This window comes from Argentina anserina, chromosome 2, assembly GCF_933775445.1.
Source record: "Argentina anserina chromosome 2, drPotAnse1.1, whole genome shotgun sequence".
Taxonomy (NCBI): domain Eukaryota; kingdom Viridiplantae; phylum Streptophyta; class Magnoliopsida; order Rosales; family Rosaceae; genus Argentina; species Argentina anserina.
In genome coordinates this window covers 19,566,819-19,592,672 of record NC_065873.1, presented here as the reverse complement: position 1 = coordinate 19,592,672, position 25,854 = coordinate 19,566,819, and the positions used below count along the sequence as shown (strand labels likewise).

Below are 25,854 nucleotides of genomic sequence, written 5' to 3'. Positions count from 1 at the left end.
AGTTATACAGATATTCTTTGCTGCAGGTCTTTCTCTAGCCTTCTGTTTGATTTGTTTTCTTCATGAGCACAAAGTATTCCCGGCTTGTTATTGCAGGCTGACAAAATCTTAAATTTATTCTTCAAAACACATAGAATGAAAAGGAATTATAGTCTTGCCTTACTAATGGGGTTAAGTTGAGTGAAATGTATTTAGAGTACTAGTGTATGTGTACTCGCTGACTACTGTTTATATGCATAGTTTACAGGATTACAGCTAGCCACCATCACAGCTTACCTTACTGCTTTGCCCCAAGCATAACAGTAGCTTCTTACTCGACTTTGCTACATTGACTGGTTGATCAGGAGCCAATAAACTTTAGGAAAAAAGTGAATTTTTTTCCTTTTACCATGCTCCACATTCAATGGCCAACATGAAGAATGATCACAGACGCATGAATACTAGTTTCCATTTTTGATGGAAGCAACATAGCTAAAACCGGAACGACTATCCCCAGAGGATTCAAGCCTAATTACTCTGACAACCCCGTGTGATTAGAGCCCTCAACCTCTCTCATTCTCTCTCCAATCAAACTTAGACATGGTGGAGTCATTTAGAAACTTTTTTCCCATCATTCAGCAAGATAATTGATTAAAATGATAACTTGAAGGTCCCAATTTCCTGATCTTTGGTACAACCCACTACAAAGTGTTTCTTTTGTGTTCATGGGTGGTAAGCTATTGCTGTAATGAAGGTTTCCTTATAGAAGACTATGCCAGCAGATGATGAGGACTTATAGTTTAGATGGTAAAAGCTACTACCCCTCTTAAAATTTCTCCCTTTATCTCCTACATTCTACTCAGGAATCAGGATGGTGAGACCTAAATGATTGGGGGGATAACTCTAAAAACTATTGATGTTTTGAAACACATTAAAGGTTCTGTAGGTCAATCAGGGAAGACTAGCCCATCAAACGCGTCCTCTGGATAGATTTTTGTGTTTGTTGTCTGTGTTTTAGAATCATTAGTTGGTAAGTCAATAAAGTAATTAGATTGTATCATAACTCTATCACCCTACTTTAACGTTGTGGAAGATCTATCCTATGTTGGCCTCTTTCCCCTGCCAAATTATTTGTTTCCTTATTTTGTTCATTATGAAAGTTTTAGTTTTAGTTTTTTTTTTTTAAATGAAGTTTTAGTTTCTAAGTACAAAAAATTTGAGTATAATGCTTGCTCAATGAGCATTAGCTTCTGCAAGGGCCATTATATTTCGAATGTTATTTTTGTTGGTTTGAGTGCAATTTTGAACGTTGAGAATGAGCTGTGGGCAGAGTCATCAAGAACTTCACTGTCTGGAGAATCAGTATGAAATATATCATAAAACCAGTGTATAGAGTAGTTTCTTATAACTTAGTCTCAATGCTATGATTATGTAAGCGCTATTCATGAAACAGATTTTCATAGCATGCATGAGTAAATACTAAATAGACGCAAGCAAACAAGGTTGTATTGGTTGGCAGCTACTTGCACCCCCTGGTTTTTCTCACTTTGTATCTTTTCATGGGTTCTTTTCATCCCCAGTTCCCATCCCTCTCATGTCCTAACAAATTTCCACCAAAGAAGTACTTGGATTCCAAATACCTTACTTTCAACATGAAAATCAGAGCCACATTTTAACTCTCACTATCATCATCACATATTGGATTTCTCAATATATGATCTCTCTTTGTGGATACACTGCTACAGATTGTGCTTTTTTTTTTTTTTTTTAACAATTAGGACAAAACCAAATCATATCTAGCAGCAATTGAGAAGCTAGTGTCCAGGGACATTGACCCACCTGAACTTATGAGCATCTCGAGTAAATCTGAGCCACCATGAAATTCATTATTTACTGCTTTAGCGCCCCCTATGTTGGGTTGACATGCTCATCTTGCAGGTGTTGTTTGTCATGAAGTCGTGATGCGTTTGCATTTTGCTGATGAGCCTGGAATGTTTCTGGGATTTGACTGTCATTAATTAGTCTATCTTTTCCCTATTTCTCAAAAACAAACCTTCATATATAAAGGAGCTGAATGAATTGACATTAAGCCTGAATTTCATTCCTCAAGTCATCTGTTCACACATTGGCACTTTACATCGTTGTCAACAGATTAAGTTAAGCTAAGCATGGAAGAGATGGAAAAGAAAGCTGCATCATATCGATTACCTGACATTTGCGTGCTCCGGTTTCCAATTTGAGCTACTCGATCTCTACTTTATCAAAGAAGATCTTTGCTTCTCCATATAACAAACAGCAAACCAGCTGGTATGTTCTTCATATCATAGAAGTGATAGAACGTACACAGCTAGGAGGGTATTCGATCATCAGTGCATGAAGTCTGTATTTCTCCTAGTTTGAGGGGAATGAAGCCTGGTCCGGAATCATCCTGATGATCATGCTTAATTTCACAGAAAGATTTCGAACCGGACGACATTCCCCTCAACTATTAGGGAGAGAAAAGGAGAGATGACATCAAGAGCAAGAGGGAGAGGTAGATTTGATATGTCCATGCATTATATATTTTTCATGGTGTCCTTATATATATACGTAAGGCAAGGTAGGGATGAAATAACAAGATTAGTTATTTCCCCAGTCACATGTCATCGACATGGAGTACAGGAGTAGTCCACCTTCTACACCCCCGCCTAACCTTCCTTTTCCGTACATTCACATAGTCAAATCCAAAGACTTGATGTGCATGTTATATTTACCCAATGGTAAAATATGAAGCTACTGATGCTGTGAATAACATTGCCCTAGAGCTCTGAAGAGGACCACGAAGGTGATTCAAGTTTACTCCACAAGCATCTAATTGCAAATTTGTGAGAGAAAGGTCAACCAAATTGTGTACAATCTTGTCTTTAAGCTGCTTTTAACATGAAAGCTAAACAATCTTGGAGCATAAACAAATCCTAAAGCATTGGTACAGTCCACTCCAAATTTGGTTTGAACCTTGAAGGATCTTGACCTTGGTTTAATGCAAGTCTCAAGCAAAGGATATGTCTTTTGCTTGCCACTAGAGTAAAGGGAAGAGTAAGAGCAGGTGGAGAAGAGAACCTTCAACTTCAATGATGGCATGCACAATGTACGCAGCAGGTAGCAAGAAAAATTGTGATGCCAAGCTTAAATCCCAAGCTTAACACACATTGGCCTGAACGTTAAAGCCATTAGAGACACAACCAAAGAATTTAAAGGTAAAGAAAAGCCAAAGGGACAGAAACAAAGGTGGAATACAAAGTCATTATGCATAATATATGAGCACTAGCTAATGTTTTGTCTTGATCCACCTTTTACTGTTCGATTTTCTCTACATATGTCAATGTCATAATCTGGTGGTTATGTTGGTCGTTTACAATGTCTCACTTGAATTGGCTAGGTATCAATCCTCTTTAAGTGATCAACCATATGATGAATAACGTTATGAAGAAAATATAAAAAATAAAATAAAAAAAGTGATTGTGTGATGAGTAAATCTAGGCCAGGCTAGCACTTTGAAAGTGTGTCAAGTGTTACTTAGTTTGCCTCAGCACATAAGCCAGAAGGTCTGTAAGGTGGTGCTAAACACAATCACATGGCGATAGAAGTATTTCATAGTCAATCTCTCTGATGCCCTGCTTAGTAACAAGTCCACGCTACTAGGCTCGGCAATATTTATGTTTAATGTTTGCCTATATAAACAATACTAAAATTACTGATTTTCCAATGTGGGATTAAATGAAGTTGATGTTGTTATTGAAGAGTCCGAGTCATTGATGGATAAGAGGTCTGAGCATTATTTGTTGTCTTAACTCTTAAAAACGTTTCTTGATTTGCAAGAAGCCAGGATTCTAAATTTGCAAAAGTTTGATCTGTCAGTACATTATTATTACTGCATTGTCTGCATATATAGACAGCATTGACAATGGTAGTCTGCCTCAATAGAAGCATAAACGTTCAGACTATTGTTACTGTATAAGTATTGTAATTTTTGTTCTGTTCCTCAGGCTCCACATTGTAATAGAGTTGATGCAATCCTGATCGAAGAGGACACTCTTTCATAAGAGCAGAAGCACTAACTAACAAGCCATAAGCAGGCAGTACGTGACATTCGAAGTTTCCAAACCAAATCACATATATGAACTAATGAAACTAAATCTGTGTTTACGCGCTTCAAGCCTGGCCTCTGAGCATTTTAATTATTTATTATAAGCTAAAGAAATCTCTTATTCCAGTATAATTGCATGCATAACATTCTCACCCTATATTTAGACTATATTGAAATTCGAATATTCTACATACAACTATATATTCTTTTTTGAGAATGTAGTTAACAAATGATCATAAACTGGGAACAGCAACAGGTTCACCATCAAGCAGAAGAAGGTTTCCCACACAAATAGCAGTCGAGAAATCATGGGGCTTGTCCAGAACTTTTTTGAAACCATTTTCCTTAACATCATACCACCAAAGCGCCGAACGACTTCTTTCCGAAAGAACCATTTCAGGTCTCTCTGAAAAACACAAAGGTCTGCAATAGCTATAGCTCCTTTGAGGCATATCACGCCACTCAATAGAATATAACAGAGATTGGAAGGGATGAAACCAAAAGTGTTTGAGAGAAATTTTGATTAATTTGATCTCTTTCTATTAGAAAATCTATAATTGATCGAAAGAGTTCAACTTCCTCAAATTACATCTTTCTTTATGTCTGCTATGATAGCTTTAAGAATTTTCACATCCTTGAAGCAAATACAAATAACTAGCCACTAAGGTACAAAATATTTCTCGTCTTGGCAAAAGGCCTTATCTTTAAGACCAGAAACGAAGTTGCTGAACAATGATTATGCGAATGTCAAATACCTAAGGAATAGCAGATTTATCTCTACGAACACAAAAAACAAATTACAAATGAAGATAGAAGATATGAGAAATATAAATTAAAATGGGAAAGTGTATATCTTCTCTGCACAGTATCGAGGAACTATATGGGAGCTGAACAAGTTGTTCGAAAGTGTCCAGTCTGATTGCAGCGGCTGCAATGCACCACTCGTTTAGCACGACCAGCATCTTCTGCGCGAATTCGCCTTTTCCTCGGTCGGCTAGGTGGCCGTAGTGATTTTGGTGGGTTAATTGTGACCCATAGGCTTTCATTTGCTTCATCTTCAAATCCAGCCATTTCCTTCCAGAGAGTTCTATCTGGAATAGGATGTATTGTCTCAGAGTAGGCTTTGCGATAATTTGTCACAGTGAAACAACTTTCAGTGAACCGGAACACATTCTGCCCACAAGAGCGGAGAGCTGCCACAGCATGAGAACATGGCAACCCACAGAACTGCCATCCATTACATGTACATCTACGGTTACGAATATCCACTATATGTGATCCTTCCGGAAACCTAACTTCGAAATCAGCATCATTTCCACGGAAAGCAGTAAAGGGGTGAGAAAGCTCAACTGCCTTTGTCACAGAGCTTTCAGCAGAAGGAACAAGTATGTTTGCCCACTGCATGCTCATTTCACGACGCTCATTGAACCATGTCATCAGATGTCGTCGAATACACTCCATCAATTGAATTATTGGAAGCCCAGATGCTTCTGCTATCCAATTATGTAAAGACTCGGAACAATTAGCCGTCAACTGCCCAAATCTTGTACCCTCGAAATATGATGTTGCCCACAACGTTAACGGAATCTGTCTAACCCATATGGCTGCTTCCGGAGATATATGTTCGATCTCCAGAATCTTTTGTTCACACTCAAACTGAGTGAGAGCATAAGCAGCGTCCCATAGAAGACTAACAAGCGCAGCATTATTATATTCCTTCGCTAAACTGTCGCTTAAATGCTGCATACAAAACCCATGAAAAGCAGTTGGGAAGTTTGCTTCCACTCCATCAACAATACCCTGCCGCCTATCAGACAAGATTGTAAGCCTTGGCATGTACTCCGCATAATTTTCTAGTAGGACTCGAATCTCGGAGAGGAACCACATCCAATTCTCATCGTTCTCTTCATCTACCACTCCAAATGCCACTGGAAATAAAGCTCCCTCTCCATCAAATCCAGTAGCGAAAAGCAAAGTCCCAAGATACTTGCTTTTCAGAGGAACTCTATCAAGTCCAAGAAGAGGCCGACATGCATTCAAAAATCCATATATTGATGCATGTAATGATACGAATAGACGTTGGAAGGAGTTATCATCAGGATTCCCATAGACCTGGGCAATACTTCCCGGATTGGTCCTTCTGATCTGTTCACAATATTGAGGAAGGAGGCGATAATCTTCTTCAAAAGATCCACGAACAGCAGCCATGAGCCGTTCCTTCCCCCTCCATGCCTGCTTATATGTTAATGCAATTCCATGAACACGGTGGATCTCTTCTAGTATCTCTTTTGGTTTGCAATTAGGATTCTCCCTCAAGCGTTGTTCCACAGTATTTGCAACCCACTGGACTGAAGCTTGCTGGTGGCCAAGATGGGTGATCCCATGACAAGTGTGTTCTTCATGAATGGTCCTTATCGAGAAGGTAGGCACACCAGGAAGCTTTGCAGCATGAATTCGCCAAGAGCATCCTTCACTTGCACACTTGGCAGTGAAGCGAGTTTTGTCAGACTTGACTGTCTGTATTTCAAAGTGAAGTGCAATAGCTGCATCTCTCAGTGCCCTTCTACAGCTCTGCACATCAGGGAACTCTTGCCCAACAGCCAGCTGGTGATTGGAATCAGCTCGCGCTCGACACTGAAGGACAGGAGGATTATCCATACTCTCGGACTGCTCCATTGACATGCCTGAGACAGGTAGAATACTCATGTGCTGATTTTGATCCATCTCTAAATCTAAATTTTCAGAAAGATCATGGTTCTCCACAACAGCCAATTCATGACCATCCATCATACCCAACTCGTGATTCACCACACGAAGAGAATCATGACTGTTAACATCAATATTCTCTTGATTGGCTTCAAGACCATTATCCTGATCCAACCCCAAAGCTTCTTCTTCTTCTTCTTCAAGGTTCTGCATATCTTGTAGACCTATCACATGTTCATTACTCCGAGCATAAGCTAATCCATGAACATGTGCATCTCTAAGACCCTGCTTATCATCAAGAGGACCATGCCCTACTTCCAAATCCTCATCATGGGTTTGTCCCACTTCAAAATTATGATTCTGGCTCATAATCATACCATGGGCATGCCGCATTCCCAGCTGCGGATTCTGAGCCAATGGAAACTCACGATTCTGCCCCATGAGTAGATTATCATTTGCCATAACAAGCTCCACGATCAGCAGCAACAGCTGGAAAAAGTTCTGCGACTATGTTTCGGTGTTCCCAACAGACCTGTGTCACCAAGTATGCATTCTGAATAAATAAAAACAATATTCGTTTCGCCAAGGACACTGAACAACGAGATTATCTATATTCCAAACTACAAAACAGTACTACATCACCTAAACCCAATTGTCTCACGGAATTAGTGAAATTACAGGTCTGAATATATCAAAATTAGTACACAGATCCTAAAGTGAATGAATGAATGAATTCCAAGACCAATATACTATGAAAAGTTGTATGAACAATGCAGATTAATATCAAGTATAACTCAGCATACTATGCTAAACTCCAATTGGGTCTCTGAGAAATCGCAAAAGAACCGAAATCGAAAACAAGAATGAACCCAGAACCCAATTGGTGCTCACTACGATTGAATTCAACAACATAAACATAAAGAATCGAACTTTACAGCAATAGTGAATAAGAACTCACGGAATTAAGTCTGCCCAGAACCAAGCAGAAGAGGAAGAAGAGAGTGGAACCTGAAAAATCAAAAGGCAACATAGTAAGATTCAGATGAGTAAACTCAGTTAGGGCAATAATGGAAAAAAAATTAATTTGAATTGAAAGAGAGAGATTGGGCGGGTGGGAGAGAGGGAAAACAGACCTGAAACGAGGGAAGGGCAAAGAGAAGAAGGCACAGAAATTTTGCAGGGGCAGCGCAATTGGACCTTCGCAGATTCTAGGGTTACCCAATTTCCAGGGTATTTATGTCATCCCAGTTCTTCTCATCCTCTGTTTTTTATTAAATTCCGATATTGCCCCCCCAACTCACCACCTTCATTCTTGAGTTTTCTTCGTAGTAGATTACGATGCCAAATTCATATATTTCTCGTTTTTAAGGGATAATTAATAAATAAACTCACCCCATCGAATCTTTTAATTTATAAAAAAACATACATGTAAGTATGTAATTTTACTGTCAATAGGAAAATCACTTACGCGTAATGTAAAAATTATAGTGGTACAATCAAAGTAAAACTATAAGAAATTGAGAATATACATATACACAATTTCATGTTCTCTATTCCTGTTATTACATATAATAGTGTCTCACACTCTTATTGTTTTGTTAACCATCTTCTTTATGCATGGTATGATTGTGTATGATCTGATTAGCTAACTTCACTATGGTTAAACATAATAATTGAAGGATTTTGTCTGTGTTAGGTTAGTAGTCTCCATCATCTTTTAGGATCATCAACACATTGCTATCAGTTGAAGTGAAACGAACCAATGAGATGGGGGGGGAAGGGCAATAAAGGAAGAGAGGCGAATGGTGCGATGGTACGCTCGTTGTTTCTTAGAAGGCGAGGGCTACGACCAGCAGGGGCATTTATAAATTGCGACGGAGAAAGGGCACTCTTGTACTTCCGCCACCACTTTCATGGCTTTCTCGGGAATTGACTTGAAACCAGACTCTCAACCCTTCTTTCCCTTTCTGGAAATACTTGCTAGTTACTACTGCCATTTACAACATAGGATTGAGATAGAAGTCACAGAATTCAAAAGCAGAGAACCAATCTAGCAGCTGAAACTGTGTTCAACACCCATCTCAGACAGCTGAAAGTGCCAATTTTGTGAGATGGTAAATTGTATGTGCATTTGTAGAAGAGAATAGGACTGGTGTCGCAGGAGTCCGAGGAATTCCGAACAGATTTACCGGAACATTCAACACATACATCTTATCAAAACAAAATTCAATACATACAATTCGAATAAATATAAGGCACCGCCTACACAGGCATTGTGTCGAAAATCTAAACGGTCAAAAAAATGGCAGATCTGTGCAGGAGTGACAAAACTGCAAAGCTAGGTCATGCAGCAGCAACCTAGATCTATCGGATCAAAACCGTCACCTACTAATCTGAAGGATAACACTTCAACATATGAAAACTCAGTAATTCCTGCGCACTGATTTCAAGCATCTCATCTGTAATGAACACAGCGTGGTTTCACTTTGTATAGGGAGGGCAGCCCTCACGTCATGGAACAGTATAATCAGACTCGGAAAATGAAATAGCTCCAGCAGAACATAGTTCATTGCTATGACCTATGATGTGGTTTGATCTGTTAACAACTTAACATGGCACTCTTCTCTCTAGCTCTGCCGATTTGAGCTTAGGAAGCAATTCTAATACAACTTTCTGCAAAGGTACACAATTCAGCTGACCGTCACTTCCATTTATGGCCAATTTTGAGAGAGCAGTAATTTCCTGAACACCCAAAGTTTCATCAAACACTTCATTCCAAAATTTTTCATCCTCATTGAGATTTGAAGCTTCCACAAGTTCAATTACTTTATCCAACGTAGCCACATTCCTTCCAGCACCACAACCCATGGCGGTTGCAGCACCCACTGCATTTGCAATTGCTAATGTATTTACCATTGGCATATCATGGATGAAACCATATGCAATAGCAGCCACAAAACTATCCCCACATCCAACAGTGTCCATGACCTTTACCTGTCAATTCACAGCACAACCTAAGTTTCAGTTTTGCGGGGCCAATAAAGAAAGCAGGAAATTTTATTCAGCCAGAATGCTGATAGAACAACAGGATAAAAGAATGCTTGTTAAACACACACACACACATATCTAAATAACTCTCACACAACATAGTTAAAAATTACTACGTTGAACTGTTTCACATCATCTAAATATTCTACATCTATATTGAAATTCAAAACACAAAGGACAAAAAAATTACAAATGGTTTCGTGTTACAGTTGAACCAAATCCATTCAAGTTTGTATGTATGCAGTCATATTAAGAACTTATTGTGCATTTTATAGTCTTTTTATACTAGACTAGCTGTGCTTTCAAATTCAAGTCTTTTACTTCCTTCACCATTGCATCCTAAAGATATGATCTAAATCCAGATATACAGTATCAATTTCATATCATAAACTGGCATATACAAAAGTATAAGCAACATCATAAGAGAATTAAGTTGGAAAATAATACCTTGAATGCTGGTGCACAAGAGATACCAGACTTGGTTATAAGAATTGAACCCTTTGGCCCCATTTTAACAATCACCCATTTTGTTTGCACCCCTTGCTTGAGCAACTCCTGCCCTGCTAATATTGGGTTTCTAATACGAGTCAATGACTCAGCCTGGGAAGTAATATCAGTATATGGGTTAGCTGAGCAGCAAGATAACATGAGTATGCAGTGGAATTTAAGATACGATTTGGCTATTAAAACAGAACAAAAAATTGTACTCTCGTTTTCTTTCTGAAGAGGGGTGGGTGGTTGGAGCAGAGGCTAAAAAAACCTACACCGCTGGCAACAAAGTTATACTCATGTCCTATAAATTAAAGGAAGCCTGTTTAATGGATAAGCCTAGAGAGTAATTAAAATGCTACCACCATTTCTTTCTAGAGAAAAGTTCACAATCTTGATTTATATGCCATTTGTTTATGTACTATACAAACTTGACAGTCATACTGGATGTTCAACATTTGCAATCTAAATTTTTTTCTAGAGAACTGGAGATCATTAACAATGAACACTGCATAACTAAATTCCGTTTCACTAGAGATCACAATATGACAATAGTCAACTATGTCCTGTGTCATAAAAGAACTCACACTAGGTAAAAAGCACTTACCTCATCCGAAGTTAGAAGAAGAACATCACTCATCCTCAACAACAGATTAAGCGCTCCTTGTTCTTCAGGTGTACCAGCAGAGAGGCTCTTTCCACGGGGTCCAGGGTCGAAAAAAACTGATGTTCCAACTTCAACAGCATACTTTACAGCCGAGGCTATTACAGCAGGAGAGAGCTCGTCAAAGCCATAGCCATTACAGAAAAGTATTTTTGACTGCTTTATCGCCGCCTTCACTGGTACGGATAATCTACTCAACCAACTAAACGCAGGCTCCTTACTGAAATCTGCTCGACTGACAATAAAAACATCAATTCATATCAGTATTCTCCACACAGGAAACAATAATGAATAACATTAACCTCACTGAACTGAACTGAACTACAACCCGAAAAACATTAAAAAGGTGGAATCTTGTACCTACAAAAACCATGTCTTTGCAATTGATCCACAAGAACCCAGCACAAAAGTGTCTCGTATGAAGAAGCACTTAAACTCTCATCCTCATTATCCTCATTCATCCCAACCATACCGATCCCCTCATTACGAAGAACATCTAACAAGAACTTCCCATACACTTCATTACCCACATGGCCAATTGCAGTACATTGAAGCCCCAACCTCGCTGCTGCTATAGTCACATTGCAGTTGCCACCAGCTTCCCAATATTTCTAAATAAACCCCACATAATCAATCAAAGTTCTCAACTTTATCAACATATTCACATGTATTCAATCAAAGCTCACAACTTTATTATACATATTCATATGCAATTTAACCACCGCTCAAATTAAACTCTTTTACCAATCACATTTTACTTTTTGAGATAAATTTCAATGGTGGAGAATTTACTTACCTTATCAGGCGGCGAGGCGGAGAGGCGGTCCATGTAGGCTTTGCGGCGGTCGGCGTCGGGCGGGGGGAGCTGGGGGACGCTGAGGACGATGTCGACGCAGAGATTGCCGAGAGTGGCGACGTCGATGGGTTTAACGGCGGGGGTTTTGGGGTGGAGGGAGGAACCGTTGAGAGCGGCGGAGGTGGTGGTGGAGGAGGAGATGGTGAGATGAATTGGCGGGAAAATGAGGTGGGGTCGGATGAGTCTAGGGTTGTTGTTGTGGAGGAAGATGGAGTGGAACTTAAGGGAGGGTGCATGGTTGTAGTAGTAGTAGGGGATTGGGGGTTTGAAGGTTGTGCTGTGCATTCAGACTATGATAGAGAGAGAGAGAGAGAGAGAGAGAGAGAGAGAGAGGGTGAAGAAGAAGAACTGAGGGGTTGGGTTCTCTCTTCCAGTTGGACACACTCTGCAACTTTCAGTTGTTTGTACACAAAACACCACTGGTTGTTAATCTCTCACTTTTGTTTATATATATATATATATATTTGTTTTTACCAAAGCTTTGTTTAGACGAAGAGGGTTGTTAGTTGTAACCTGTTGTAAGATATTTGGTGGTTAAGACTTGAGAGAGAGAGAGAGAGAGAGAGAGGCAGCTCAATGAGATGACAGGTAACACTATTCATCTCGAATTATGCTACAGACTACTCTTCAGGCCGAGAGAGCTAACAAGGAAACCAAACGATTTCAATCAAGAAAAAAAATTTGAGTGCAAGAATTGAAGATAATTTTAGATAACTAGTTCACATTGCAAAGCTACTTTGAATTTAGTATGGTTTACATTTTGCATAGGGTGCATGAGAGTTAATTGACAAGTTGTTTTGGCTTTAATAAAGATCTGAAAGATGCGTCCACTATTAGAGATTTAGAGGTTCAAATGAGTGATGCATATTCTGCAAGTGTTCCTTGACACTAGCCTTTCAATTTGGAAAGTGGACCTTGTTCTGTCATTGAACTGAAAAGGATGGGGCCTTGATCTGTTGTCATCAGGTCAAAGTTACAAAGTGGATACACTCCCTTTCTCACCCCATTAATTCTCATTCTACAAGGATGCACACGGAGAATGATTCAACACTTTAAATCAAGCAGGTTCCAATGAGTATCAATTAGATCAAAGCAGAATATGAACAGTGTGATAATCTGTCTGGAATTATTCTTACTATAAATAATTTGTACTTCCCTGAACAGCACAAAATCTCGAGTTGCAAAGACAAGAACATTGTGAAAATCAAAGGGAAATCTGAGGACGTGAATGTTCTTCCTTAGATAATTCTTCAAGTCTGCTGACAACTTTCCGAGCCACCTCAACATATGCCTCTGAGACATCAGAATCAGGTGCTGATATTACTACTGGGACACCGTCGTCAGAGCCTTTTCTGATCCCCACTTCTAATGGTATCTGAAACATTGTGCAGGTAAGATTAAAGACTAATGAACATCGATAAAACTCATCTAAGGGAGGTGATTATTGTCAACTATTTGGGGATGGCTAAAGTAATTAAGGAATGCAATAATTCATTTATAAAATCCAACAATGTGTATTACAATAAAATGAGATCACCGGATAACAGAATAAAAAACTTAATGGTATAAATACAATGTACTTCAGCATGAGGTATGAATACAATATAGATTGGCATTTATGCCTTCCAGGTATGAGTTGATTTTAGAAAATCTCGTTTAAGTTTTTGCGAATTGATGCACCCCAACTAATCACAACTTTATGCTTTTAGAACTACAATCAAAATGAGTTCAAGAGAAATGTAGGAAGTCACAACAGAATATCCAAGACCTATTCCTCCACTCAATAGGTTTACTGATAAGATCTAAAATCCCATCTTTTATACCCAAAATCAACTAACTGAAGAATTTCCATTAAAATCTATGTTCTAAATATCCCGATATATCCTCAGTAAAATTAAGAAACAATACGATATTTTTCATATCCTTTCAAGTTATCGGTCAACGCTAATTTCATGGTCAAAATCCGATATATCGGGCTAACCCGATTTTGACCCAATATCTCAGACATTTTTTATTTTATTTCAAAAATAATGTTATCGTTTTACTTTTGCGAGGAAAGAAAAAATGTCTAAACTTAAAATTGAGACGATTTGCGCCTCAAATCAGAGAAAAACTTCATATTCATATTCAAACGCTAAAACCTTAATCAAGGAAGGCAAAAACATCATCATGCGAAACCTCCAACTTTATATGTGAAGCCAAACCACTGCCCGTTTGCCTCAATCCTTATTTAGATAAATATGTTAAATTTAATTGAAAATTAGCAAATATGATAAATCTAATATATCTTCTTTTTCTTCGAAACCGATACGATGCCGATAAATGATATTTAGATCATTGATCAAAATTGAGAGAGATAGGGAGATAAGAGAAGCATCTAGTACCAAAAGGAATTGAGTCAACTTCAACAGAAAGTACACAGCTTTTACAGTAAGTACTCATAAAGCAGATCAAACTAATAAGCAAAGACCTACCTCGCCAGCAACTTCTATTCCCATCTCCGCTGCTGTCTTACGAGATCCTCCTTCCCCAAAAATGAATGATCGTTCAGCACAGTTTGGACACTTAAAACAGCTCATGTTTTCAACAATTCCCAAGATCTGCAAACAGCAACATAAAAAGCTGTCTGAAAATTTCAATCTGTTGATGGCATCTACCAAACTTACAAATAGTAAAGCACAGGAGCAGACATATGAATAGATGAAAGTGTTAATCAGAAGAATAATCATACGGGCACTTCAACTTTAGAGAACATGTTAATTCCCCTGCGAGCATCCATTAGTGCAACATCCTGAGGTGTTGAAACAATTAATGCACCTATACAACACAAAAAAAGTTGTGATGAAAACCCATATATGATAGTAGATGAACCAAAGCTAAGATTAGAAAGATCAATGAATTTTTATTTGGGTGCTTCCTGAAAGAAGAGTGAAGAAGTTTATCCACAATTGTTTTTTACCATTGCTTCAAGTGAAGAAGGATACCAACGCAGGAGCACTTTCACCTTAATTTTTTTCAAGTACCTGATAATTGTAGCCTTTGGGATACAGTAATATGAGCATCACCAGTGCCTGGAGGCATGTCTACCACAAGAATATCAAGAACTCCCCAGTCAACCCCCCTTGTCATTTTTTCGAGAGCACTTGATACCTGCAAGATTTAACTCAACTCAATAAATGATGCACAGAAAAATCACACAATCATAGACGGAAGTCATGACTAATATACTGTATAAACATACTGAGATCCGATGAAAATGATGCTGTTTAGATACAGATCACAGGTTGAAACTTAGGATATCAATAAATTACACAACACCCACAGTTGAACCCTCTCAGTGCTGATCGCCTAATTAACATCATTATTTGCAATAAAAGAATAACACTTCTAGACTAGTTACCACTTATACCATAGGACCTCTCCAAACAAGTGGGGCATCCTTGTCTACAAGAAGTCCAATCGACATACATTTGACTCCATAGCTCCCAATTGGTATCATCTTTTTATCTGGAAGAAGAATATCATAATGTCAATAATCAGCGTGAACTAGAGATCCGCTATATGGTAAGAAATGCATATGTCTAGTGCTCATCTATACACTAGTTTAGAGCAGAAACTGTGCAGATAAATGCTTCATTTAATACGTGAAACTGAAGACAAAAAAAAACAATTAATACCTTTGGTCACTTCTGGCTTGCCTTCGAGCTTCATCATGATAGGAACATTTGGTCCATAAACATCAGCATCAAGCAAACCAACCTTCAATCCACACTTGTTAGCAAGTGCAACAGCCACATTAACTGCAATTTCCCACAGCTATGCATCAGTCATTCTCAATCATCACAATGCCTCAATCATAAACTAAGCATCCATATAAACATCCATAAACTTGCAATGCTTCAACTAATGCCAATTTTATCATCATCAATGAAAACTAGCATCACAACTTAATGTAGTCACAAAAAGGAGTAGTCTTTACACACCCAGAAAGCTTAAATGCCCAGAAACTGTGCAAAGTGGAACCCTTTTCGATATGAGACGTGTAAGGATTGTAAGCAAAGAAAGACAAGATGATACCTGCAGTGGTGGACTTGCCCACACCGCCTTTACCAGAAGCAACAGCTATGGCATGCTTAACACCCTCAATCCGAAGGTCCTTTCTCACCGCGCTGTAACTCCTAACGCCTCCGAGCCTCTGCGAGTTCATTCGATCAAAGTAAGCTACATTCGCTGATTCGCAAACTGAAGTTAAAAAAGGACACGAATTTAGATTGACCCACAAAGCTGAAAAAGCACTTACCCTCAATAGCCTTCTCATCAATTCCAATAGACGAACTTGAGTCAGAAATGTTGTCCGGGGTTTTTCTCGTTTCTGGGTTTTAGGAGAAATTTTAGTCTGAGATGTGAATCTAGCGGTATACCTTCTTATCGAGTAATTATTATGTCTACCCGCCACACTACGTGACACTATCATGTGTTGTACCAACCAATTATATTACGTTATGGTATGATCAACATGTACGCGGTGAAAATGACAAAAGTTTATTTACATATAATAATCAATTAGAAACAATCACAATAAAAATGTACCAATAACTTTAAGATAGTACGTTACGTGGGATATGTGGCGTGTATATATAATAATTATTCTCCAATCACAATTTAACAAAAATTATTTAATTAGAAAAATTATATTTAAGCTATTTTCTCAAAGATTATTTTAGGTTTTTTTGTAAAACCCTACATCATATATTCTAATACCCTAAAACTCTAAACCTTACACTCTAAACCCTAAACTATAAACTTTAACTCAAAATCTTAGTTCAAAATCGGTAATCCATGAATGTAATTTCACAAATAATAAATATATGTTAATTTAAAATTTTGGTGTAATAAATCTACGTGTCAAAATATAACATGTAAAAAATACCACCAAACATTATCACGTGATACTACGGTAGCATATAAAATTTCTGGAGTTTTAATTTTCAGTCGGTGTTGTGTACCTATGTCGTGGCATACTTCTTTTTTGTTGTTTTTTTTTACTTTTTACCTTTCTAGTTTTCACTTCAATTTACTTTTACACATGGGGTAAAAGTGAAAACTTTTAATCGAAGGCACCCGGGTTTTATCAATGAGTTGGGGAATTCTACTAACTCAAATAACAGTTTCCTCGTACATTTCACATTTGTGTATCACAAGATGATGTTTAAGGCAGGTATCCAAATATAATCGACTATACATCATATATTTTTTTTAAGATAATGAATACTTCAATTCATATCCGAAACAAAAGTCAAAAGAAGACATTTACATGTCACTTGTTACCACTTTTTCAAGGCAGACAAGTATTCACGGAAAAAGTCAAAGGCACATATCTCACCCACCTATTTAAGCAATAAGCATTATACATAAGATAACTTCATGATCAACATGAGAATACAAAATAAAGTCAGAGACGAGCCTGACATACAATCAAGATGAAGACTAACATATTGTCTGAGACAAGCTCGACATGCAACACCAATTAAAATATTAAATAAATAAACTGGTTGTAGCCCACAAAAGGAGCTCAACCCTTATTACTAGCCCAAATCTTGGCCAAACAAAGCTGTCTACCACCAAAAAAGAGCAAAAAGGGCCCAAAAAAATATCTGGCCCAAAAGTATCTATGCACCACCACCACCACCACCTTCCCCTTAATATGGCCATCACGCCGCCGTCGAGCTCGACCCTTATCACCGTCGAGAAGTCGTCGTCGATAGAGAATTAGCGTGTCCCGCCCACTGCCATCATGACTACCAATCTCAAGCGCCCTGCTCCATGACACCCCCAGATTTGGTTCCCCGAGCCGTCGCCTTCCTCCCTTGTGACAAGAGTCAGAATCACCACCGCCGCACCAATGCCAGGCCACCACCACAGCCGTGCACCCCTGCCCCGTGTAGGTTTCGCTCCTAGTGAGGATCTACTCTCAACCTCACTTTGCGTCAATCTCCGATTAGCATACCAATGCACAAGAAAACCACATCACGTCTGACCACACATGTTGCATGCCAACGAGGCCAAAAGCCAATGCCCACGCAGCCACGCAACGGGACGAGGAACAAGGAAAACGGCAACAAAAAAAACTCTCAGAACCCTAGTGCGATAAGAGTAATTATTTGACTATTTGTCTTATATTATATTCTTCTATGCTTATTAATTTCCTTTTGGGGGGATACTAAACCTAATCGACTCATATATAAACCTTGTCTCTATACCCTGACTTTTCACTAGCAATCCATTGTCATTCCCATAGAGATAGAGATTAGAGAGGGTGAGAAGATCTATTTTTAGAATCAAATGGCTTCATCAGGTAACTTCTTCTCGTATTTACCTCATTCATGTTATTTTAATCTTTTTTGTGTCTATTAGTCTTGTGTGGTTAAATTCTTTAGATCAATGGATCTAGGATTATAAAATTAACGTGGTATCAAAGCCACCCACACAAGACTACATATCGTTTTGTGATGTTTTTATTTTATTATTCTTACCCTAAAATATAAACATTTCCATTGATTCGATCTAATGGAAACAAATGCCACGAAAATTGTTACACACAATCATTGATGTGTAAAGTTTAAACTGTAGTCAGTGTAGTGATTCAAGCTACATAAACAGCAAATAACAAAATCGGGTGAATTGCATTGGGTTTCTTAGTTTTTTTTTTTGGATAAAATACTGGTCACTCCTCACAGTTTTACAAACTCGACAGTTTACTCATTCAAATTTCAATTTCAACTGATCACTCGTTATACTTTTTTCAAATTCGAGCAATATAATCATTTCGTCATATTTCTATCCAATTTGGATGTTAAGTCCATCCAATTTCTATTTGCCTAAAAAACAACTTAACACTCAAATTGGATAGAAAGATACAGAATGACCAGATTGCTCAAATTTGGAAAATATAAAGAGTGATCAGTCGAAATTGAAACTTGAAAAGAGTAAATTGTCGAGTTTGTGATAGTTTGATGAGTGACTATTATTTTGTTTTTTCTTTCTTACTCATAGGTGTTGATTGATCTACGTAAAAAGTAAACTAAATTTATTTTGGTTATGTGGTATATAAAATAAGTATGTTCCTTTTTTTGTCATACAAATTAAACGGACTAATATTGAACTTTTATTGCTTGTTGTGTTGTTTCACTTGTTTGTGAGCTATTTACGTGGTAAATTGTTTGCTTACCCATAAACATTAGGCTAGACAATAGACTTCAGATTTTCTTCTTATTTTTCAGTAAACTGATTCGTCTTGCCGCCATTAAGCCTTTTTGGTTTCAACTTCAAGAAATAGAAGGTGGACATTGAGATTTATATGGGTCTTGTAGGCGCTGATCAATGCTTGACTCAGACATTCCCTAGGTGTACAAATACAACCACTAGTGCAGCTGGCCAGTGAGAATGCTGAGAACTGGATTACAGCTAACAGAATGACCAAACTCATTCTGAAGAGGACTATGAGTGACACTATTAGGGGCATCATCTTTGATCAGGCACAACCAATACCAGGATAGAATTTAAACATTCTATCAAGATAGGCAAAGACTGAAACTAGTCAGCTTTAAGATTCTTTGATCACTATGAAGTTTACTGGTTCATGAGAGGTTAGAAAAACACATCATAAAGATGATTGAGGCAGCTGCAAATTGAAAGACCTAACGATGCACGGAGCACATCATCTTCAGGTTTTTCAGTTTTGCAGTTGCCTCTATCATCTTCATGATGTGCTCTCTAACCTCTATACTTTATAATGATCAAAGAATCTAAAAGCTGATGACTAGTTTTAACCTTATTGCTCTCTTGATAGAATGTTTCAATTCTACCCTCGTATTGGATGTGCCCTGATCAAAGATGCTGCCCCTAATGGTGTCACTCATAGTCCTCTTTAAAACGACCGGCCAAACTCATTCTATTAGCTCTAATCCAGTCCTCAGGATTCTCTCTAGCTGCACCGGTGATTGTATCTGCAACAAGTTTAGAGACTGTCTGGGTCAATGCATGCCAACGAGCCCCAAATATTTCTGAATGTTTACTTTCCATTTCTTGAAGTTGGAACCAGTCAATGGCTGAATGGTGGCAAGGTTGATTTCAGAAGCTAAAAATAAGAAGAAAATCTTCAATATACTGTCTTGTGTAATGTTTTTGGTGTAATGTCTTGTTTGATGCTTAAGGGTAAGCAAACAACGCAATGCTTATCCTAACAACAATAAAAAATGTTGGAAGAACCACGGACCATGTAGCTGAAGCTCTCACATTAAGGGATAGTTTTGATCATAGCGAAGGAGAAAGGACTTCAAAACCTAGAGGTGGAAGGCGACTTTAAGTTTATTAGTGATGTTGTCAATGAAGTTTCGAGTGTTTTGTGGAGATTTCTTAGCATATTTTGATCACTCGCTTTAAGTTTTGATTCAATTTTATTCAAACATATTTAATAGAGCAAGCGTTCTAGTTGATGTTGTAACAATATTGGCCATAAGTTTAATTAAGGGGCTAGTTAGTTTGATTATGTGTCAAATGCGGGCCTCTAATGCCGTTGTGTTTGACATTATACAATTTAAGTGTCACACAGACTGAGACTGCAACCGTTTTATGAAATCTCTCACCCAGAGCGTACAACCTGGCTCTTCTCTATTTATACAATTGGGTTTTTAAAGTAAAGATCATTGCTTAATTTCGATCACATTGGTGGAATGATGTTACATACGCGATCATTTCCAACGCTCTTGAACTATCCCTTATGTCTGGTTCATTCATTCGTTCGTTTCATGGTAGTACTATTCTTGATTCGTGAAGATGGTCGGAACTGTGAAGAACCGAAGGACAATCATGGCATCATGCTTCTCTCTCTCTCTCTCTCTCTCTTTTTTTCTTGTTCTTGTTTTATGGCAAAGGGACTGAAAAGGTCAACGTCGCCATAAGTAAGATTAAGCTGGCAGATCCATGTACTCTGACATATGCACCAGTCGTGCCCCCCAACCACTATATATGAATACATGTCAATGTATCATAAATTAGAATGAAGACAGTTAGGGAAGGATCCTTATGGAAATGACATTTTTTGCTTCATATTGCGGTTATAAATCTTCCATGCATAGCTATTTTAGACATTGATGACACAAATCGATTTCTTCAGCTTCTAAAGTCCTTATTGCATCGAGTTTATGTGCATTAACACTTCCAACACAATTTCATCTATTACTCATTAAAAAACAAAAAACTGTATGAAACCAACAGAATTTTAGTAGTTTGATCTCGGTTAGCAAAATGAATATAGTTTGGATTGAACAAACCTAGCTTAGCCAGCTAGTTTGATCTAATCTGTCGACGGAAGCCTTCTCTGATCCATATGTTGTTTACTTGTTTTTGACTTCATTATCACGTGAGCTTAGAAAGTAAGATTTGTGAGGCTTCTAGTTTGGCCTTTTATTTGCTTCCAAACAAATACCAGACAGTTGGTTTCAACGGCCAACACCAGTCAGTCAGTCACATTGCCACGCTAAGGACCTCCTCGTAATTCCGTGTCTTTCCTTTTATTTTCTGCTTCAAATTCATTTTTAATCTTAATCCATAGTCTCTCATTTGGTTCCTCGGTTCCTCCCCTTCCCTTTTTTGTTCCTCCATCAACATCAATCATCATTCATCGAGCTCCACCGCACCAGGTACACACATTCTCTCTTTTTCTCTTTGGTTGGGTTATTATTTCTATTTCCTCCAACATTGTGTTTATCATTATCCACAAACCCAATAAAGCTATAAAGTAGCAATCTTTGATATGATTCTGAAATGGGTATCTGCATTGCATTGTGTTCGATCATGACCAATGTTTAAGCTTTTACATTTTATTGAATTTGTGGGGAGAAATTGATACGAGGGCAATTGTTTGTTTGCTTGAAGAGTTAGAATTTGGGAACAAGTTTCTTGCTTTGTTCATAAACCACAGGTAATTGGGGTTGCTTGAACTGAATCTGGGCTTGGTTTATTACATTGATTAGGTTAGGTTCTCATTGAAGTTTGTTGATGTCAGTTGGTGATTGGTATTATATCAAACAGTTGGTAGGGTTAGTAGTTAGATGATTGTTAATAATGCATAATTGGGTTGTGTGGCATTGAATTTGTTTGTTGTTTCAGTTCTTTCTTATGTTTGTCTAGCTTAACTGAAATTAAATTAGTTATGTTGATGTTCCTAATTGCTTTATTGGTTCTCTTTGGCATCCGGATTGAAGATGGAGGGTCTAAGTATGAGTTGGGGGGATAGGAGTGACGCACTTGAGTTTAACAATTGGAAGAGCATGAGATTGTAGAGCAATTTTGAGGAAGATGGCAGCAAAGGGGAAGTCATCAGCAGATGTGCAGAGGAATTTTGAGGGGTTTATAGCCATTCTAACATCTGCAGCATGTGAATGGTTTTTGATATTTCTTCTGTTAGTTGATGCATTGTTATCTTATCTGCTGACTAAGTTTGCGATCTATTGTGATCTGCAAAAGCCTTGTATCTTGTGCTCAAGGTTTGAACATATTACTGGCAAGGAAAGCTCTCAACTTTATGAGGAACTACTTTGCAGCAACCACATATCCAAGCTCGGATCTTGGATAGCTAGTCAAAGTTATGGTAAGGATGATGGCAATGAAGATTACCTCTTTCCTTTCACCACAAGGGACTACTCCAACCAAGAAATGCATATGTTATCATATGGTAATTCTGTATCAGATATTGAAAGTTCTGGTCTTCGGAGGCGTATGCTTGGCAGGAGTTGTGTTCATAGTCCTGGCCATAGTACTGCTCATAATCCTGCTCATAGTCCTTGTAATAGTCCTGTTTGCAGTCCTGTGGGTATAGGGCAATGGTCTCATTGCTGGAATCCTTGGGGTCGTAGAGGTAATTCTAAAGGACTGAAACTCAAATCATCTGGGACAAAACATCCCAAGCCTAATATTCCTTTGCCACGTTTACCAAATCGTAGCCATTCAAATCGAAAGGGGGATAATTCAAAGAAGATCAGGGATAAGTCTCCGGCATCAACTACTAGTCATTGTTCTGCAAAAGTAGGAGTTGATCACTTGTCTCATGTAGGATACAGTGAATTGAAGTTCTTTTCAGATACTGAGTCAGAGTTTCTGTTTAATGATGGGGATGATGTTAGTTATTTATCCAGTGCAAGTCATGAGCCTAAGGTGGAAGGTTCAAAACGTGCTTCACGATATCGGCGTAAAGCACCACCAAATGCTTTGAAGTCAAGAAGGCATAGAAATATAAATAGGTCCTCAAAACCCAAGCGGTCACTCTCAGAACCCTGGCCTGTGTTTAGGAATCCCTCTGATGTAAAATGTTTGGGTTCTGATAATGAATTTGAGACTAGCCTCCGTGAGCTCAACTATCAGCAATCCAACTGGAAGTCCAACCCTTCAGCATTGCCTGAGCTTATTTCACTGGATGACGTCCTTCCATCACCCAATGTTCTAGAAAAGGGTAAGTTCAACTGTCTCTCATTTTCAATTCATCTGTGTTATGTATATGATGGAACTTATTAGTTAGGGTATTATCAGACAAATGTTATTTAATATTGTCTCTGTTTGCCTGCAAAGCACACAGTGAGCACTTATGCATGTCATTAATAATATTTCCTTTGCTCATTTTCTCTTAATGGCTTTAGCAAATATTAATGGGAAAGGCGACTCTGGATTTGCATCTTTCAATAGGAATGTCGAACTTCTGAAATCTGTTTATGCAAAAGATGGAGCATCTGTTAAAAATGATCCCACTCTCTTAAAACCAAACCATAGTAATGTAGATGATGTGTCTGAGTCAGAGGGAAGTGTTAGGGAAAGGGATTCATCTGGTACCACTACAGGAGATCCTCTTATAAAACCAAGCCCTGGTCCTGTAAATGATGTGTCTAAGTCACAGGGAAGTGTTCAGGAACGAGAGTCATCGGGTATCACTACAGAAGCATGTTTCAGCCCAAAACACAGTAATGTAAATGCTATGTCTGAGTCAGAAGGAATTATTAAAGAAAGAGATTCATTGGGTATTACTGGAGAAGCACCTAAAAGCCCAAACCACAGTAATATAAATGCTATGTCTGAGAAATTGAAATTGCTAGCTCAACAGGACTCTTCTGCTCCGGAGATTAGAATCTCACCAACGACTGCAAGCTCAGTGGCGGATAATTGTTTGGGTGCAAAACAGACAACTGATGCTTTCAGCTCTAATGCAAAGTCGATGCTTCACTCGTCAGCATCAGTAGAATCTGGTCTTGAATCGCTGGATGGAGGCTATGTCAGTGAAATTGAGGGTGAAAGTCTTGTTGATCAGTTAAAACGACAGATTGAGTATGATAGGAAATGCATCAAGGAGTTGTATAAGGAATTGGAAGAAGAAAGGAGTGCCGCTGCAATTGCTGCAAATCAGGCAATGGCCATGATCACGAAGCTCCAAGAAGAGAAAGCTGCATTCCATATGGAGGCCCTACACTACTTGAGAATGATGGAAGAGCAAGCTGAGTTTGACGTAGAGGCACTGGAGAAAGCCAATGATCTCCTGGCTGAAAAGGAGAAAGAGATACAGGACTTGGAAGCTGAGCTAGAATTCTCTAAGCTGGAATATCAAGATGAGTCAATGATGGAGAATCTAATTGACAGAACTTCTGATTTGATGGGTGGGAGTGACCCTGCGGAGAGTACTGTTATCCCTTGTGTGAATAATGCTATGCCTGATGTGAATAATGATCTCCCTGTTCCTTGCAACTCAATGGCTCCGGAGGTATCTGGAGGCAGTAATCAACCTCCTTTTTCTGAAACTACTCTTTTAGAGTTTGAAGATGAAAAGTTGTACATTACAAATTGTCTGAAGAGCTTGGAGAGGAAGCTTTCTGAAATTTCCTGTAGGGCCTCCAAAATGACTAATTGTGAAAATCAGGCTGAGACTCCTAGAAAAGAGCGAAGTCCTTTGAATGATGGACAAAATCAAGAAGAGACTCCTAGGAAGGAGAGGAGTGTATTATATGGGGAGCTTGAAGAGAATGTTCTGCAGGGGAAAAAAGATTTACATATGTCTAACGGTACCTTTGAAGAGCATGGTGATTTAGAAAGTAAAGAAGCAATTAATAGTTCTGATTCCCGTGGGGATATTATGGATCCTAGAGAAATGGATTTGGAAATTCTGGAAAATGAAGTCTCAGACCTAAATGATAGGTTGGAGGCACTCGAGACTGATCATGACTTTCTTGAGCACATGCTCTACTCTCTTCAGAATGGAGCGGAAGGACTACATTTTGTTCGAGAGATAGCTCATCAGCTGCAAGAGTTGCGGAAAATAGGGAGGGGTTTCAGATGATGGTCTGCTCCCTGACTGATCAATACATGGTAAGCCTGTTACAAAGGACTTGAATGTATACTTCTTTTCCTACATTCTTTTGACCATTCTTCATTATTTGTCACAGCTGAATTTGAAATTTAGGGCAGACATCAAAGCACATATGGACCTTGATCAGGGAGCTGTTGGGTGCGAAAAATCGTTCCTTCAATCGCATAAAAAACACAAAAATTCCTAAAGATTTTATGTACAGGTACCTCTCAAAACTGTTGAAAGGACAAAAGAGTCGATACTAGGGCATAGTGTCTCGTCTTAAAATATAATTTTCCCTAAATTTTTCCACTTGTGGGTCTATTCTTTGATTTCTTTCTTTCATATTTGTTTGATTATAGAGCTGGTAGGTTTTTAAGGCTCAACTCCATCGACTTCTGATGGGCATTGTAAAAGTTTTTCGAAATAGTTCAGATTCTTGTTCTCAGGCCTGCATCTCTTATCAGAGCCAAATCACATCCATCGTAAAGATGGCATTTTGAAAGCATGTTTAGAGCGTTTACTCCCTAATTTCTTAGAATGATTTTGTATAGAAGGTCTCTGGGAAGAAATGTGTCCAGCTACTCGGAGTTAAATGCTTG

At 38.4% G+C, this 25,854-nt stretch overlaps 4 protein-coding genes across 5 annotated transcripts; 1 reads left to right on the top strand and 3 right to left on the bottom strand.

Annotated features, from left to right (window-relative positions):
• Positions 1–4,915: 4,915 nt before the first annotated feature.
• Positions 4,916–8,023, bottom strand: LOC126785163 (uncharacterized). Its single transcript, XM_050510775.1, has 3 exons — positions 7,945–8,023; positions 7,770–7,819; positions 4,916–7,343 (listed from the first exon to the last, which is right to left on the bottom strand). Exon 3 carries the CDS (start codon positions 7,271–7,273, stop codon positions 4,982–4,984), a length of 2,292 nt encoding a protein of 763 aa, XP_050366732.1. The 5' UTR covers positions 7,274–7,343; positions 7,770–7,819; positions 7,945–8,023; the 3' UTR covers positions 4,916–4,981.
• Positions 8,024–9,001: 978 nt separating this feature from the next.
• Positions 9,002–12,210, bottom strand: LOC126785171 (fructokinase-1). The gene is made up of 5 exons (XM_050510784.1): positions 11,809–12,210; positions 11,373–11,623; positions 10,956–11,247; positions 10,307–10,459; positions 9,002–9,805 (listed from the first exon to the last, which is right to left on the bottom strand). Exons 1-5 carry the CDS (start codon positions 12,151–12,153, stop codon positions 9,419–9,421), a joined length of 1,428 nt encoding a protein of 475 aa, XP_050366741.1. The 5' UTR covers positions 12,154–12,210; the 3' UTR covers positions 9,002–9,418.
• Positions 12,211–12,677: 467 nt separating this feature from the next.
• LOC126785183 (iron-sulfur protein required for NADH dehydrogenase, mitochondrial) lies at positions 12,678–16,255 on the bottom strand. Its single transcript, XM_050510797.1, has 8 exons — positions 16,169–16,255; positions 15,946–16,063; positions 15,546–15,668; positions 15,278–15,375; positions 14,892–15,018; positions 14,600–14,685; positions 14,343–14,468; positions 12,678–13,243 (listed from the first exon to the last, which is right to left on the bottom strand). The coding sequence occupies exons 1-8, from the start codon at positions 16,184–16,186 to the stop codon at positions 13,073–13,075; spliced, it is 867 nt and encodes a 288-aa protein (XP_050366754.1). The 5' UTR covers positions 16,187–16,255; the 3' UTR covers positions 12,678–13,072.
• A 5,196-nt stretch (positions 16,256–21,451) lies between these two features.
• On the top strand, positions 21,452–25,702 carry LOC126785162 (probable myosin-binding protein 4). 2 transcript variants are annotated; one of them, XM_050510773.1, is made up of 4 exons: positions 21,452–21,569; positions 22,134–23,377; positions 23,562–25,272; positions 25,350–25,702. In XM_050510773.1, the coding sequence occupies exons 2-3, from the start codon at positions 22,228–22,230 to the stop codon at positions 25,241–25,243; spliced, it is 2,832 nt and encodes a 943-aa protein (XP_050366730.1). In that variant the 5' UTR covers positions 21,452–21,569; positions 22,134–22,227; the 3' UTR covers positions 25,244–25,272; positions 25,350–25,702. The 2 variants fall into 2 exon arrangements, with proteins under 2 accessions (XP_050366730.1, XP_050366731.1); XM_050510774.1 differs by lacking the exon at positions 21,452–21,569 and adding an exon at positions 21,682–21,850.
• The last annotated feature ends 152 nt before the right edge of the window (positions 25,703–25,854 follow it).

Coding starts and splice junctions, on each gene's coding strand:
- LOC126785163 (XM_050510775.1), bottom strand. CDS start 7,273: ATGGCAAATGATAATCTACTCATGGGGCAGAATCGTGAGTTTCCATTG.
- LOC126785171 (XM_050510784.1), bottom strand. CDS start 12,153: ATGCACAGCACAACCTTCAAACCCCCAATCCCCTACTACTACTACAAC. Junction 11,624..11,808: donor CCGCCTCGCCGCCTGATAAG/GTAAGTAAATTC, acceptor GGGTTTATTTAG/AAATATTGGGAAGCTGGTGG. Junction 9,806..10,306: donor CTTGTGCACCAGCATTCAAG/GTATTATTTTCC, acceptor GTGAATTGACAG/GTAAAGGTCATGGACACTGT.
- LOC126785183 (XM_050510797.1), bottom strand. Junction 15,019..15,277: donor TTGTTTGGAGAGGTCCTATG/GTATAAGTGGTA, acceptor TAAATCTTGCAG/GTATCAAGTGCTCTCGAAAA. Junction 14,469..14,599: donor TCTCTAAAGTTGAAGTGCCC/GTATGATTATTC, acceptor TGCTGTTTGCAG/ATCTTGGGAATTGTTGAAAA.
- LOC126785162 (XM_050510773.1), top strand. CDS start 22,228: ATGGCAGCAAAGGGGAAGTCATCAGCAGATGTGCAGAGGAATTTTGAG. Junction 23,378..23,561: donor ACCCAATGTTCTAGAAAAGG/GTAAGTTCAACT, acceptor TAATGGCTTTAG/CAAATATTAATGGGAAAGGC.